This window comes from Mangifera indica, chromosome 3 (assembly GCF_011075055.1).
Source record: "Mangifera indica cultivar Alphonso chromosome 3, CATAS_Mindica_2.1, whole genome shotgun sequence".
Taxonomy (NCBI): domain Eukaryota; kingdom Viridiplantae; phylum Streptophyta; class Magnoliopsida; order Sapindales; family Anacardiaceae; genus Mangifera; species Mangifera indica.
Genome location: NC_058139.1, coordinates 11,956,729 through 11,974,824, shown reverse-complemented (window position 1 = coordinate 11,974,824; position 18,096 = coordinate 11,956,729). Strand labels below are relative to the sequence as shown.

Here is an 18,096-nt window from a genome sequence, read left to right as displayed (position 1 = left end):
GCTCGCCACATAAGCCCTGGTGGGCCTCACTTGTCTTGCCATGTCAGAGATTCTGTTTTCGTGCTAATTTTAAAATATTAATTGGGTTAAATAGACATTTTAGTTGTTAAGGTTTTTTTTTTTTTGAAAATAAATAATAAAAGATAAAATAAATAATTTTAACGGTTGATGAGCCTAATTAATAAATTTGAGAACATAAAAAAAATATAAAAATTAGATAAATAGTAATACGATAAATAGTAAAAAATATGTTTATAAAAAAAATTATAAAATTTAGATACAAAAAATATATAAAATATGTATATACATATTTAATATGACACATTATTGATATTATATTTTTAAAAATATATCAATATAAATCATAATTTTAACACTTTTTATAGATTTTTTTGTTAACAATTTAAATATAAAATATCTAATTAACTATTAAATCTAATATAATATAATATATATTCATGATTTAATCATTATAAAAAAATATTATGAGAGGTTAGAGATTTGAATACCAAAAAAATTAGGTTTTTCATTTTTATATAATTATGATATTATAGATATTAATTGAAAATTTAAATGATATTTTCATTCTTAAAAAAAATTCATAAAAATATTAAATTTTTTTTAGAATAATGTATCCTACAATATATAATGCACAACAATACAAAATATTAAATTTTTATTACTCGATATAACACATAATTGACTATCATAAGTGGCATGTTTATATACATTGAAATCATATTGATGGTTAAAAATATTATTTAGTCCATATAAGTTTCAGCTAAAATTGACGAAATTACTTAAAAATTTAAAAGAAAAGACATATCCTTATTTTCAATTACGTAGGCTTAAAAATGTTCCTCGAATTCTAAAATCATTTATTTGAATTGCGTTGTATGCTAGAAATTTTATTAATTATATAAAATTGGATGATTAAATAATCTAATAACAATTTATAAATATGGATAAATCAACCATATTTAAAGATTATGATATAAGTAAACGATATTTTTGTAAATATTAATCCCAATTGAACATGTGTTATAGACATTTAGTAAAGTGGGAGTGAAGGAACTTGTTGCCTAAACAAGCAATAATCCAAAGCGTATAGAATGAACTCTAACCTCAATGTTGTGGGTAGGAAAAAATTTGGCTTGAAAAAAAGAGAAAAGTTGGCTACTCAAGCTAAGCCACGCGTAACCTTTTGAATGAAGTGTTTAAACCGCCATCAAAACACATATCAAGAAATAATAATCACCATGACAATCTTGTGATCTAAAACACATTGAATACAATGTGACAATATTGCTTACTGTAATCTTCAATATACATGTGTTACCCATGTCATCCATGATCTGAATCTCTTATGTCTTGACAATAATGGTAGTTCCTTTCCCTCCTTACTCTATAACTAGAGGGTTACCCAATGAATAAAAAGGTTGTCAATATTTTCACTATGGATGAAGTTGAGAGATAGAAGCTCTAAAACTCTCTCGGATAGGGAGATTAACCCTTTCTAGGGCTCATGCATATTACTAAAAGTAAAAAATCTAAGGATCCTTCTTTTTTGATCCTTTGACAATTTTTAATGATATTTTTTTATAATTAACTTTATGTAGTAAAAAATTTAAGCTTTGCCTTTTGAATTCCTATGATACTGTTTTAGGAAAACACTCTTTTGTAATTTTTTCCAATAAACATATTTTTAAACAAAAAGAATAATAACATTACAGTAAACATAGATAGACCCAAGTGACCAAACCACTTAAAAAATTCATTTTACGCTATTATTTGATTGCCTCGTGTTTCTTACAAACATGGACACGCTTTGTTATAATTTTATCACATTCACACTTGACATCACCATATAGTTATGACGTTACGATGGTGTAGACTTATGTATCAACAAATTATATACAAATTAATATATTGAAAAATCTGGATATTACTTCATGATGTAAATTATGTCATATGTTCATAATTGTATCACAATTTTTTTAATAAACATATAAATTGAAATATGAAACACATTGCAACTCTAGAGTTTTAAGATCAATAAGTAATAGTAAAAATATACATGAATTTTATTAAATTCATGATTCTTATAAGTGGAGTAAGTGATTTTTTGAAAATAGAAATAAAATATTATTTTAGAAGAGTAAATTATTATTTCCTACCTACGGTTCAACTTAAAAATATTTGTTCTCTCTATGATAGCACATATAATATTTTTTTTATTTAATTAAAAAGGTTTTATGAGACATTGTTAGAAAATTAAATTATTATATTATCTATAAATAGTTCACTTTTTAAAATTATCTACTACCTCAAATTAATAAAAATTAAAAGTATCCATTTATATATAAAGTTTACTTAGACCTTTTTTTCTCTTCCTTTTTTTTCACTTTTACCAATGTTATCCTATGTGTTTATCAAACCCTAATTATCGTTCTCACTTTCGATGACTCATTTCTGATACTGATTTGACTTTCACATCTACTCCTTAACACCATATTTGTTATTTTTAATTCATGTTGAAGTTGTTCTAACAAATCAAAAAGGAAACATAATTTGATTCAAAGTTAATAATTTGACAAAGAAATATTCTTTATTAATTAAAAAATAGTTAATTATATTTCACACTCAGGATTTGGCTTATGAACAATTTTCACTACTATATGCTATAAATAACATTTTCTCACTCAAAATAAAACTCCATTTGAAAAAAAGCTAATAATGTAAAAACAAAATAGTAATTTTACTACCTATAAATTTTGTAAAAAAATTAAAAATAACTCATTTATAAATCAAACTCAAAAATTTTAAATATGACAATTTACCGTTTTTAAAGATTTGAAAACTTATAAATCAAACTTAACATCTTTTGGAAACCACTAACCTAGATGCTGCTCCTTTGAAAATTATCATATTCAGCTTATATATTTTAAAAATACTTTATACCCATAGTAATTTATAATATGAAATTTACATCTCTAATTTGTTGTATTTGTTTAGTTCTCTGAGATGTAACTATTATTTTTTAAACTATCGAATGACATAATAACATTTTTAAAATTTAAAAACACCCCTAATATTTTTGAATGTCCAAAAAATGACTAAAAGTTTCTATTAACACATAATATTTTCAAAAAATTACAATTCACCTCCAAACATATAATTATACATCATTAACAACTCTATTAATACTTCTAGTAATATAATTATTACTATCACTTGCCATCCTTCTTACCTTAAAACCTAGAAGAGAAAAAGAAAGGGTGAGAGTCAAATTGAATATTTAAATAATTTATTTTTAATTTTTTTATTAAGTTGAAGTTACACAATCACTTCGACAAAAGAGTTTTTGTCATTAACAATGTTTGCTTTGAATAAAATAAAGTTGTTTATACAATCTAATGGTGGAAAAAAGTTTTAGACCAAACCCAGTTGGGACAGTTTCATTTATTCTTTAAAAATATATAAAAGTGGGGGCGCCACAAAACTTGTTATTCAATGCCATGAGTCACTCGCCTTGAGTTCTCCATCATGTTAAAAGAAGATTATGTTTGTCGCTAGTTGAATTTAAATAGCCTGTTTTAATATGGACGATATACAACACGAAAGAGTGTTTTTGGGTGGGAAAAAAATGTAATTTATTTATTTCGAAAGAATTTTGGACATCCCCTTATAAAAACAAAAAACACTACCTACCTTCACATCATGTTTAATAAAATAATACTATAAATATATATATATATATATATATATATATATATATATATATATATATATACACTTTTATGTATCATCATATGATTGAATACTACTTTATTCTTAATTTAAAATCAACCAATTACATAATAATACACATAAAATATGTACTTATTTATGTACTCAAAATAAGTATATTTAATTCTATTGTGTTTAATATTACCAAATAGTATGATTAATATTATGAAATAATGTTACACTAATTATCCAAAAATTCTTTGTTTAAATCATGGTAGGTTTATTATTGTTAAAATGAAAATTTAATTCTGTTCTTGATGGCTTGGCTCTATCAATTACTTTACTCATTAATATCTATATAAACCAATATTCTGACCCATAATTTAAACCGGCAATTTCCAACTTTTAAAACCCATGTTTTATATGTACATATTTTTTAGTACACAAATAAATACATATATAATATGTTATCATATAATTAAGTACTAATTTATTTTTAATTTAAACTCATCCAATCATATAATGACACATCATGTATACTTATTTGTATATTAAAAAATATATATACATATTTTTATTATAGATGTATGTATGAGAAACTAACAACTTCCTTCAACAATTTTTTATTTTATATAATTTTATCTTATACTTAGAGCTAATGTCAAACTTTCTAAAATATTAGAAAACAAATATATTTCAAATGCTGACAGTCAATAAAATATTTCCAGATATTTCAAGTTTAGAAAATATTCCTCAAATCATCAGTGACAAACCATGTTGATAAAGAAATATGAGATACTTACTTTGTCAAACTGTCCGAAGAAAGTTGTTGTTTTCATTCCTCATCACTGTCATAAACAACTGCCATTCGACGATGTGTTGGCATCTTTCTTGGTGGTGAGTCCTCGTCTGACTCCATTCCCCTGCGCTTCAGATTGCTTCCTTTTTGCCTAGGTTCCTGGTGAAATAACCAAGAAATAGATACAAATATTTTTGTTAAAAGAGAATCTGAAGAACTCAAGCATGTCCTATCTACAGGCATCACTTCAATGCATGCAACATCTCGTTCCTTAAAAAAATAAAGCTAACAATGTCACACTAGCTAGAACAATACAACAAAAATTATATCATTATTAAAACCATGATGAAATAATAAATGTCCTGAAAAAACTGAAAATCATTTAACGGGTTAGTGAGTTTAAAGGCAATTTGAAATTTCAATGTCGTTTAACCGAAAGAACCTACACATGATAAAAGAAGAGTACAATAAGGGAGTATAAAAACTTATTGTGACACAAGTGTAGGAGTACAGTGAACTCCCAGGGGAAATTTTAAATTCCAATTATCATAGCACAGACGCATGAGGAATATGTAGATTGAAAGATCTAGAACATTGGCATACCTCAGCCTCCTCCTCAGATGCCCTGTTAATATCTGGGTCTTCTTCATGCTCCTCTTCTTCCTCCTCATATTCCTGTTCTGGTTCCCCAACCCTCTTGCGTAAAGGGGAACTCTCATCTTCCTCTCCATCAGTTTCATATTCAGACTCCTCTCTCTCACTATCAGAGAAATCCACAGGCCGCCTTGACGATTTAGCAGCTGGTAAGGATGATTTCCGGGGGATGTCCCTGTATCCCTGTGATTGACAACACAGAGAAGGGAGGAGTCAGCAAAACAAAAATATTTTGAAGTAAATGAAAAAGAAATCTAATCACAGAGAACAATATACAATACCTTTTTAGCGTTAATAATGCGTTTCTCTGCTCGAGCTTCAGCTTCCAGCTCTTCCTCAAAGCGTCGGCGAGAACGACGAGAGTCATGATAATCTGTCTCATCATCCTGATAAAATTGGACAATCAACAGATAACAGACAGATTATTCAGGCATTTTGTAAAAAAATACATTTAAATATCATATATATATATTCCCCAAAAGGTGATAAGACAAGCATAACAACTATATGAAAGGCAAACTTGTATTAAGTGCAGACCTCTTCTAAAGCATCCTCCAAATACCCAGTTGAAAGTTGTCGCTTCCTGTCTACAGTTTGCGTGTACTTCCGATTTATCTTTTCCCTCTTCCGGTTTAGAAGTACATTAGCTCTAATTGTTTGACTCTCAGCCTACAAACCATAAGGACAACAAAATTGAAATTCTTAAAGAATTAATACTAAACACACCTCCCAATAACCTCAAGTCATTAGTTACCTTTTCTTTCTCTTCCTTTTCTCTCTCAGGATCAATGTCTGTGACACAGTTCTTAACCTTATAAACTTTCCTATGTCGTGAGTCAACAAGAGCAGTCAATAGTCTATGAGAATTTGATGATAGGGATGATGGCATAAACCTCATCTTCTTTAAAATTCTTCCTTGGGATTGGAGGATTCCCTGCAATTATGGCATACAAAAATAAAAGGAAAATTCTTCATAAATCCAGCTCACCTATCAGACAAAGTATTTGTGTATTGTTCACTTGTAAAAGAGCGAAGGTTGGACTCTAAAAATATAAAGAAGGTCTAACAATTCTGTTAGAACCCACATATTTCTTTCCCACGAGAAGAAGAACCAAAGGCAGGGTATTATCTCCAAGACACATGGCAGCAAGACAATGGAGCAGATGTCAAATTCACGACACATGGACCACCAGATTTGGAAAGGGGACGTTGCAATTCAAGGGAGAGCTTGGCTGTTACGGAACATAAAAGCAGTGAACAGGTTTTGGGGGGGGGGGGGGGTGTTACGAAGGGTGGAAAACAGTGAAAATTCAGAAAAGTGTGGAGAGGGACTGAAGAAGAGTGCTAGTCTCTCGAATGGCAAGCAACCATACAATTTAAGTTAGGAAGGTTGACGTAAACAGTTGTCACTGGAATCTTACTGGTTTTAAGAGAATTGTATTTTGAATTCTATTGTAACAGACTGCTTTATTCAATATCCAATAAAAGTCATATTTCCATAAGCTTTTGTTCATACACTGTTTGATTGTTGTGTGTGTTGGATTGAGAATTAAGTTGCTGTGGAGAGGCTCATAGTTGAAGAGGAGTGCAGGGCTGACTCAGGCATGAGACTGAAGGAGTGAATTCTGGCAAAGTAATATCCAGGTACCTAACAATATCTCATATGAGATTAAAAACCAGAAAGGAAGGATGAGGGGCTGGAAACAGAACCCAAAACCAGAAGTGTACAATGTATATTTGGGAGAAAGCCAAAACCAAGGTTTTGATAGCTGATTCCCATCCCCAAATGCTACTAAACTGACTGAAGAATAAGGAACTATATACATAAGACAATTTCTAGAAATACACAGATGGAAGAACCAATCAAACACAAAAAATCCATCAAATCTTGATGGGTCAATGTACAGAGACATACTTAGAATGAAAAGAGCTGTTGCATTTATTATCCTGTAACGAATAGTGTTTTTGTTAAAGTCTAAGGACTCCAACAAGGAAGATCAGTGCATGAAATGAATGTTACAGAAATGAATCAACACTCCAGGAGAAATCAAATTCATATAGACTGTTTGCAAAGGTTCTCATAAGACTAGAATTTGAGAAGCCACAGAAGAGTGTAAAAGATTAAAAATATTATTTTCTCCTATAGCATATCAAACTGATTTGAAAAGCTACCTTTCCATGTCTAAGGAAAAGGTGCGCATGATCATGTTGTGCATCTTGGACGGAAATGTCAAGAACTTCATTCCCAATTAATAACTGCAAACTGCCATCTGACCATCTCACGAAGCGTGCATTGCTTTCATACTGCAAATAAAAGGGAAAGAGTAAGAGACAAAACATAATTGAAAGAAAAAAAAAGACTGCAGCAGAGCAAAAATATATTGTTCTATTAGACAGCAGCAGCAGTAACCCTATTCAACCATCAGAATTCAAAAATTGACAGGCAGATGGATAATTCATATCTCTTTTTTCTTTAAAAAAAAAAACTGTAATACATACATTTTAGGTGACAATACAGACATTGAAATATGAGTCCAGTAGACAATAAAATATGCATGTAAAGCTGACCATGCTCAAGACACATCACCCTAATAGAATCTTAATCCTAATTTGTGCGTTCATAAAATGCAATCATATTCACTAATTGCAGTACGACCACATAAGGTTGACATGTTAAATGCAAATCTCTGAAACATGAGCAAAACTAATAAACTATAAACTTATCTATAGTTTGCAAGTTCAATGCATTTCTGTAGTTAGTTTTTAATATTAATTTCAAACAGCGTGACCCAACTCAATATCATGTATAATTATTTGAAATAATAAAGTTGAAGAACAAAAAATACAGAAGATTAATTTAAGAAAACAAGAAAGCAATGGCATCCATATAACTACATCACATAAATGGTAATGAATACATATGCAAGTGTGAATTCACACATATGCCAACATAAGTAAATGGAATTTATTCACCGATTTTGAGCCATCTGGTTTTGTAACAGCCCTCCAGCGCACTATATTGTTTTCCAAGCGTATTCGCTTTTTTGATCCAGACTCGTCTGTCACAAAGGTATCCTCTTCCACATATGTCTTAGGGTCAAATGGCTTTGGGTCAATGCCCATTATATTAGAAACTTTGATCATATTCATCTGCAACAAGATAAATGTTCCAAATCAAACCCTGCCAGAAGTCAAGGCATTGACATTTTCACCAAATTTCTCCAGGAATACACCTTTTAAGCTACAGTATGAGTAGGAAAATGATCAAATACATTAGCACACACCACAAAAGACTCCTAGAGAGAAAGTATAAAAAAATAAAATTTCCTAAGGTATAATTTCAAATGATTCTCAACTAAAAGAAGTCTTTTCCAAGCATGTAACCTAAAAACTCACTTTCCACGTAGTATTAGTATATATAAATCAGAAATATGTGCAACTGGGTCTCATATTAATATCTGAAATCATTAAACAATTAAACACAATCATAAACACCACTGTAAATGCAAATAGCTTCATCACTTCATGCAATGCAAAACAAAATTTCCCTTGAATCTAGATTCCACCCCATAAATCAAGATAACTAGTAATTTCAGATATTATGAAAGCAGCATATAAAAAAAAGATGCACCGAAGTTGGATCAGCTGGAGGTGGACGCAATGGAATTTCTAGCTCTAACGGGGGGCCAACTGGCTTCTCTTTAGGTTTGGGCTCAATTTGCTCCTCTTCTGACTCATACTGCATATCCTCATCAGGCACCAAATCATCTGGTCTTAAACTTTTTCCATAGCTCCCTTCATCTTCCATAGGAGATCTCTAATAATTGAAAATATATTTTGCTTGTTACCAAGAGTACAGGAATGAATGAAAGAACCAACAAATGCAGAGAAATAAGTTATTGCCTTCGGCCAAGAATACTTACATTTGAATATTGGTCAATGTCATTCTGAATTGCATACTCTCCAACATCTTCATCTGAGTCACCAAATACATCACGAATCTCAGCAGCAGAGTGCAAAATATGTGTTTGATCCTTTTCCTCCCCAGGTGACCGACTGCTAAAATGTCAAATGTCCACACCAGTTAATACAAATCACTGTAAAAACAGGTTTAGATGCAAGACTTCTTCTCAAAAAATTATCTTAAGAACCTTTCTTTCAATTTAATGATATAACAAAAATGTTTAGCAAACAAGTCATACACAGAAATGCTATCACTAAAAAAATGTTATGGACACCTTTCATTGCAAAATCAATGAGAAACTCTAGAAAGACATTCTATCACGAACTCCACTAGATCCTCTTCCACATAATAAGCTAAAAGCAACTTGACTGTTGCTCCATCTAATTCATTTCCTCCTGCCCATTTACTTTGATGACACTTACAGCAACATCCACATGTTAAAGAAGAACATAAACATGGAGCTTCAACATGGCTTTGGCATGAAACCCAATCCAAACCTAAGACAGGTACGGTAAAAATGCATGTAATAGAATGAGATCTAACTACCTTGGACTTCTAACATGGTCAATCTCTTCATCTTCATTATCAGGGTAATGGTTTTCCTCAGATCGCTCTGATCCACTTTCAACTACTTCCCTTCTCTTGCTTGTCACAACTCTTTGACCATATTCTTCCTTCTCATCACTGTCTGTATATTTTGCTTCACTTTCTTCCCTTTGACCAACAACATCTACCTCTTGGGAACTTTGATCTCTTTCACCCTCACTTTCTCCAGGATCAGGTTCTACACCACGCATTTCTCCTTCACTTTCCACGTCTACCTCCCCATGCCCCTCCTGTAATTCAGCTTCCCCATCACCTTCAACATCAACCTCTAGACCTCCCTCAGCTTCATCCTGAACAAACAACAACGATAATTATTATGCCACAAATAAGTAAATATATTTTTATTTTAGTCATGAGCAGTGGAGACACTATTTGCGCTGCCAAATAATACAGAAAAAATCTTCATCAAGAGTGCTTCAAAGCCATGGAAAGCATTCAGCTAAAGCATCAACAGGAATATTAGGTATGAATTACCGTTACTATAGAATTATTCCTAAAATAAAATAATACAAAATGCCCATGTTTTAGTAAAAATAATAAATAGTGTCAGATCATAAATTACAGTTTCTATAAAATTAAGTTATTTTTTTGGCATGGAGAATCAACAAAAAAGTAATTGTTTTTGTCCCATTACATTTACATGGTAAATGTGATCAAGCAACCTTAGTGACATAAATTAGAGATAATCAACTTTAAAAGGAAAAAAAAACTGTTAGGGATGAGAGATCTAGGAATTAATCCTTACCATATGTGGCAAACCAAAAGACGACAACTATTCAATGATAACGTACCCCTAATCTAACATCATATTTGTATGTATGTTGTTTATATAGATTTTATTACAGATCTTCTTCTAGCTGTAGAATTAATGGATTACTATTTGTGCAAGGGAATATATAAATGGGAAACCATTTGTTGTATGACAAGAATAACAATAAGTCTGTGTCTTCCTAGGAACAATTATATCGGAATGAACTTTATTATTCTTCTTTTGATATAGCAAAAAGTTTCTCATGCATACGATCACATATTCACTCCTCAAAAGATACAGCTGAAGATACGGCCCAGCTATAAATAACATGTTTTCTTTCCATACAATAATGGATTCCATTCATATAAGCAAAGATACAAGTGGGGAACTGTGTTCTGTATGAAAAGAAGAATGAAAAAACTTAACGCTACTAATATTTTTTCTAGGAGAAAATATATTGTCACTTGAATAGAAAGATAGCACTGTATCCTCAAAAATTCTCCTATTTCTGTCAAACCAAATAACCCAAAAAATTTACCATAAACAATGACATAGCACAATAGATTTTCTTAATTGCTCACCAATTAGTTGCTGATTTAAAAAAAAAAAAAAATAGATAACAACATCTCTAGAACTTAAAAAGAAGAATGAGATTATCATACTAAAACAATTAGTCTCTGCCAAAGCTCATCATTCTGTTTCTCATAAACCAAACAACACTATCCCTACCCTTCTTTCCTACACTCTCTCACAACCCCATTCCCACTCTTTTTCGAAAATTTCAAAGCGTATAATTCAATAAATTCACAAATACATAACCAAATTAATCTCACGACAAAAATTCAACACATGCACGCATATATTCGAATAAATTAAGCCAACTCTACTTACCAAAAAAAATTAAGCCAACTCTAGGGCACAAACAATACAATTCTACAAACACATGCCAACCTAACAGTTATCCCCATACTTAGGTTAAAAAAATAAGAAAAAGGAAAAATTACCGAAACGTAATTAGGCTGGGGATTGGACTCGTGTTCGGAATCAATCTCTTCTTCTTCCTCTTCGGACTGATCGTCGCCGAACAGATTCTGCATCATCTGGTGCCTCTTCTCTTCCCCCATGTCTCTGTTGTTGAAGAGTGCGAGAAAATACAGGGTTATATCTGGTATTGTGTATTTACAGTGGAAATGTGTGGATTTTGTCTTTGCACTCGTGCTGGTGACGTTTGTCAAATCAAAATCGCTCAGAATCTTTGACAGGTCAGACTTCAGTAATGGCCACCAGCACCCTTCGCTTTTCAAAGTTTACAATGTGAATTTACATAAATAATCGGCATTTGCTGTAAAATTAAAGTTTTTTTTTTTTTTTTTTTTTGTCATTCGCTTGGTAATTATAAAGAGGAGACACTACCTTGTGAAATTTTGGATGGGTAAAAAAATTACTTCAAGATTTTAAGTACGGTTAAGCTAGTTTTGTTAATTTGTAGACAGAACTGGAGAACTGGAAAGAAAATTCAATTTAAAATAATTTATAAATTTCTTTTTGAACAAGATTTTTTCTTTATTAAGTGTAGAATTTATTAAAGGCCAAATGGCTATACCCCACCCAAGGATTATGCAACCCCAATTTCTCATTTATTAATTATCGAAAATTCAAATACTCATTTATCTATTAAATTTTATTTGTTATTATCAGAAGTAAAATTATCATTTATCAAAATATTTAAAAAAATAAAAATTTATCACATTTCTCTCCTTAAGTTTAAAAATTTAATAAATTTCTCTTTACCCAAAATTTGAAAAATCAATATTTCTCTTTAGAGTTTTTCTAGTTGCCACTGTTAATAGTTAAAGATAGCGACAATGACATTTTTCCTCCCTCTCGACTTCTCTCTCAGTTTTGCTCCATCTCCAACATACTAGAACTTCTCCCTATCAGTGACCATCAGATAATCTATCTCTCTCGCCTTCTTGTCAAAGATCGCAAAGAAAGGAAGCATCGTCAAAGCCATGAAGATCTACTTGTCTTCTTGTCAAAGATCTCCTCATCTTCTCGTCTCACCGTCACCAAAGTGGTCAAAGATCTCCTCGTCGAAGTCGTCAGTTGTTCGTCTCCTTGTCTTCTCATTAAAGATCTTCTCTGCTTCTTGTCTACTCATCTTTAGCAACTTGTTGCTAAAGAATAAGGTTTTGGAAACTATAAGCTTGTAAAGGACTAGAGAGAGAGAGAATTTTCTGTATTGATGTACTTTTGAATGGTTTACATGGGTTCCCTTTATAGGAGAGAATACAATAACAAAATCTGGAAACTAAAAAAAGCTAGCTGGCCTAACTAATTACAGGGTTGACTAATCAATCTATTTACAAAAAAAAATCACAGCTAATAAAACTCCTATTATTTGGTGCTATCACTATCGAAACTTTCCTTTTTTTAACACTCCCCCTCAAGCTAGTTTAAAGATATCCTCTATAGCTAACTTACCAATAATTTTATCAAACTGTCTTGTAGGAAGTCCTTTTGTGAATACATCTGCAACTTGTTCGGTAGTATGAATGTACGACATGCAGATCACGCCGCTTTCAAGTTTTTCCTTAATGAAGTGTTTGTCAACCTCTACATGCTTTTTTCTGTCATGAAGTATTGGATTGTGAGCTATTGAAATAACAACTTTATTGTCATAGTATAATTTCATGGGTAATGAACTAGAGATCTTCAAATCTTCCAACAGTTTTTTTATCCATAACTCCTCACAAACTGATCTAAACTCGGCCTTTGCACTACTTCTTGCGACTACATTCTACTTCTTACTTCGCCAAGTAACAAGGTTGCCTCCAACAAACGTGCAATAGCTAGAAGTTGACCGTCTATTAATAACACTTATATCCTTTTTTATTAGATGCATACCCTATTAAAACACATTTTTCAGCTCGAGGATCAAGTTTAGACCTAGTATTATTAGGTATATGGACAAAAGCAATGCAACCAAACCTTTTAGTGGCAAATCGGAGTACATTCCTGACACTGAAAATTTTTTTTTGAAACACTCTAATAGTGTGCTAAATTTTAGAACTCTAGTAGGCATCTTGTTAATAAAAAAAGATGTTGTTAAAACAACTTCCCCCCAAAGATACTTTGGAACATTCATTGAAAACATTATAGCACGAGCTACTTCAAGTAAATGTTTATTATTTCTTTTAGCAATCCCATTTTGTTGAGGGGTATCCACACAAGTAGACTGATGATGTATACCTTTTTCTTTCAAAAAACTTTCCAAAATTCCTTTAAAATGCTCGGTTCCATTATCAATGTGAAGAATGCTAATTTTTGTTTGAAATTGTGTTTCAACCATTGTGTAAAAATCTTTAAAAAGTTTTTCAACCTCAAACTTTAAATTCATTAGATAAACCCAATATAAATGAGTATGATCATCTATAAAGGTAACAAAACATTTTTTTCTAGAGATAGTAGTGACTCTTGAAGGTTCCCAAACATCACTATGTATTAAATAAAATGGTTTTGAAAAAGTATAAGGTTTTGGTAAATAAGCAGTATGATGACTCTTGGATAAGCAACAACTTTCACAATAAAATGATGAACAATCCAAACTCTTAAATAAAGTAGGAAACAAATGTTTAAGATATGGAAAGCTAAGATGTCCTAGTCTTAGATGCCAAAACATTATTTGTTCATAAACAGAATTAGAACAACACTACTAAAGCTCTGAGCTTTTTTATTATTAGAGAAGTCCTTATCAAAGTAGAAAAGTCCATCTATCATCTTAACACTACCAATCTTCTTCCCTGAGTTCCGGTCCTGAAATTCACAGTAGGAATCACAAAAAATAACATGACAATTAGATTCTTTGGCTAGTTTACTCATAGACAAAAAATTATAGGCTAGTTTGGGAACATGAAAAACATATTTAAGATCTATATTCTGAGATAATTTAATCAAACATTTCCCTGCAATAGGTGAGAAACTACCATCTGCAATTCTAATTTTTTCAAGGCCAGAACATGGTGAATAAGTGCTAAAAAGATTGGAAAGGCTAGTCATATGATCAGAGGCTCTAGAATCGATGATCCATAGAGCAAGATTTGAACAATAAAGGGCATTAAAAACGCTACCTGTTTGTGCAATAGAAACACTAGGAATACCAGATGAGAGATTGAATTTCAGTAGCTTCAAAAGGTGATTCATTTGCTCCTTGTTAAAGGGACTTGTTCCAGCTTCATTGGCAGTAGGAATCGCACGACTATTTTTATCTCCAGACTTGCTACTTTTCCAGTTTGCTAGTTTTCCATGAATTTTCCAACAAGTATCTCGAGTATGACGTGGTTTGTTGCAATAGTCACACCAGACCCGTGGCTTTTCTTCAGTCTTGCGCTGAAAATTGATAGCTTTATTAGTAGTAGCCTCAACAACAAGGGTAGAACCCTCAACAACCACGTTGGTAATCTTTTTTCCCAATATTACATGTCTACAACTCTCTTTTCTTCGAACCTCAGCAAACACCTCACCAATTGGAGGAAGTGGAGTCCTGCCAATGATCCGTCCTCATATCTCATCAAATTCCACGTTGAGTCCAACAAGGAATTTGTAAATGCGATGAGCCTCCACGATTCATTTGTTGTGATTGGCATCTTCAGTGTATTTCCATTCATGATCGTTGAATAGATCCAAGTCTTGCCACAAGCGCTTCAATAAGTTGAAATACTTAGTGACCGAGTCTTCCCTCTGTCGAATCTCACCAAGCTTTATAGTCAAATCATAAATTTGAGACTGATTTCCCAAATCTGAGTACATCTGATTCACGTTGTCCTAAAGTTCTTTGGTCGTGAAGTAGCACATATAGTTAGAGCTAATATCCTTGTCTATTGAATTCATAAGCCAAGTCATCACCATATAATTTTCTACGTCCCAGGTCGCATATGTTGGATCCTTCAGTATTGGTTCCTTCTTGTTTCCTATCAGGTACTCGATCTTTCCCCGCCCTCTGATGTACATCCGAATGGACTGGGACCACTGTAAATAATTATCACCATTAAGACGAATAATGGTGATTTGAACAGAGTGCGAATCAGTGTTAGGGCTTTGAGTTGCAAGGTTGGTTTGGTGGGTTGTAAGAGACGAAGTTGACTCAAAGGAAACCTTAGAAATGGCTGATTAGCTAGAGGAAAAAACGTGCAGAAAAGAAAGCTAGGGTTTTAGGGTGGCTCTGATACCATATAAGCTTGCAAAGGACTAGAGAGAAAGAGAATTTTCTGTATTGATGCACTTTTTAATGGTTTACATGAGTTCCCTTTATAAGAGAGAATACAAGAACAAAATCTGGAAACTAAAAAAAGGTAGCTAGCCTAACTAATTACAGAGTTAACTAATCAATCTATTTACAGAAAAAATCACAGCTAATCAATCTATTTACAAAAAAAACCACAGCTAATAAAAACTCCTATTATTCGGTGCTATCACTACCGAAACTTTCCTTTTTTTAATAGAAACTAAAGTAGATGGGGGTCAAATTGAGAAGGCTGGGGATAGCGTATATGAGAAAAATATAAGAGTTTGAAACCCTAGACTTTAGATAGAGGGCGAGGGTAAGCCATTTCTTAAACTTAGAAAATACAAGATTAGAGGGTAGAAATTTTTTTTTTAAAACTTACGGGTATTTCTAAAATATTAGTTTAAATACATTTTCTAAATAATAATTTTATCTTTGACAATAACAATAAAATTTAATAGATGAGTGAGTATTTAGATTTTTGAAAGTTAACATGTATGAGTTTGGGTTTGCATTACCTTGTGTGGGAATAATTATTTTGCCTTTATTAAAATATAATCCATGATCCTTGAACAAGTGACAACTAATTAGGTCACATAATCGTTCACATGCAATGTAAAAGAAGATGAGCGGTGATCAAACATAGGTTGAATGATTGAGAATCATGTGAGGAGATGCAGTCGTGACTAATATAGTGATGCTCATGCATGTGAATAAAGTTATACACAATTGTAATGACATGTAAGGGTACACGGTTATCACTAGGATAGTGACGCCCATGCATATGTGTGAAATAGTAAACGATTATGCATGAATCTTTCATACCTATTCATAGTGCCAAAAATTATGAAAATATGCTTAAGTTGTATGCAATTAAAGGAGAATGAGCGTGTATAACCTTAAATGGATGAATAAAGAGTGTTTAACTTTGTGGATTAAAACACATACCTCGAGAAGTTCAAATACATGTTGTGATCTTGGCATTATGGATTGTGTGCTACTGTTGTGCGATCTTTAGCATTTGTGGGGGTCAATACTATGTGATATTTGGATTAAGTTCGAAGTCACTTTTGTGTGATCTTTGGCTCATGAACCTAATGTAAAAGCATGAGTTATAACGTGATACTTATAAGATCCTTTCTGCATAAGTCCGTATGAGGGTGTTCATAATCGAAAGTGTCAATAGAGTAGTTCATTAATGAATTGTATGCATGGAAATGAGAACTACACTAGAGATTCCTCATGTGGTCAATGAGATGCTTCATGTACACATTTGTAATAAGGACGATCTCTGGATAGCTTTTAGGGCAGTTCACTTTTGAGAATTGTGTGAGGACTACATCAATGATTCCTTGTGCAGTTAGAGTGTTGATGCCTATGCAACCTAAGTCCAATAGACATTTGCTATGTTTATTTGGTAAAAGTGAATGAGAATGAAGTATCATGCTTTCAAGAGGCATCGGTGTAATGTCATAGAGTTTGATGAATGAACATCTATGTGAAGTCGTTAAGGATGAAATAAAGTTGTGAACGTTCACATGACATTTGTATGATGTCAATGAGTAGTTATGAGACATTGTCACAGCTTAATGTCATTGAAAGAAGGTATAGTTAAAAAGCCCCGATAATGAAGCTTTATGCTAGAAGTTATGCTAAGAATAAGTTATTGATCACTAAGATTAAGTTATTATTGTGTGCTTATTGTGATGCTCGATAAATCATCTACTTACATAGTATTTTCACACTACTGTTTTACATGTAAGAGATGAGACAATAGGGCTACAAGAGGAGAGCTGGGATTGCATGAGGAGGAGTTATCTTTCATATTTTAGTTTTTGTTCATGATATTTATGTACTTGTTTATCATTATTACATGGTTTTTAGATGTTGGATGTTATGACTTTATCATAATTATATAATTGACACTTTTTGTATAAATTTTTTAAGAGGTTTATCATGCTCATCTATTGTTGAAGTTTTTATTTTTGTTGGATTAATGTATGTGAAAGTTAAGCTTTAAGTAAACAAACCTCTTTAGATTTGTATTTTCTTTAGAGAGAATGTGTCTGAAGAGGGATGTAACATTGAATATAGCCCACCTTGGTCAAAACATTCTTTATATATTAGGAAATTTTTTTCTGGTTATATCCCTACAACCCTTGGAGTGTTGACTAATTACCCAAATATGCATTTTAACACTAAATTACTATTATTTAATAAAATTTTATGAGATTTATTATCATCCAATTTAATTATTATGCAATGGATTCTTGCCTGCAAAACATCCATTTTGATGAGATTTATTATGA

General features: G+C 31.8%; 1 protein-coding gene across 3 annotated transcripts; it reads right to left on the bottom strand.

The window, feature by feature from the left end:
* Window positions 1–3,239: 3,239 nt before the first annotated feature.
* LOC123211274 (protein LEO1 homolog) lies at window positions 3,240–11,722 on the bottom strand. Of its 3 annotated transcripts, XM_044629894.1 has the most exons (12): window positions 11,508–11,722; window positions 9,693–10,042; window positions 9,106–9,241; window positions 8,814–8,999; window positions 8,156–8,332; window positions 7,355–7,486; window positions 5,937–6,116; window positions 5,720–5,851; window positions 5,464–5,568; window positions 5,132–5,365; window positions 4,533–4,687; window positions 3,240–3,258 (listed from the first exon to the last, which is right to left on the bottom strand). In XM_044629894.1, exons 1-11 carry the CDS (start codon window positions 11,625–11,627, stop codon window positions 4,565–4,567), a joined length of 1,875 nt encoding a protein of 624 aa, XP_044485829.1. In that variant the 5' UTR covers window positions 11,628–11,722; the 3' UTR covers window positions 3,240–3,258; window positions 4,533–4,564. The 3 variants fall into 3 exon arrangements, with proteins under 3 accessions (XP_044485829.1, XP_044485828.1, XP_044485830.1); XM_044629893.1 differs by lacking the exon at window positions 3,240–3,258 and having other exon boundaries at window positions 4,337–4,687; window positions 11,508–11,721; XM_044629895.1 differs by lacking the exon at window positions 3,240–3,258 and having other exon boundaries at window positions 4,337–4,687; window positions 9,106–9,238; window positions 11,508–11,717.
* Between the last annotated feature and the right edge of the window lie 6,374 nt (window positions 11,723–18,096).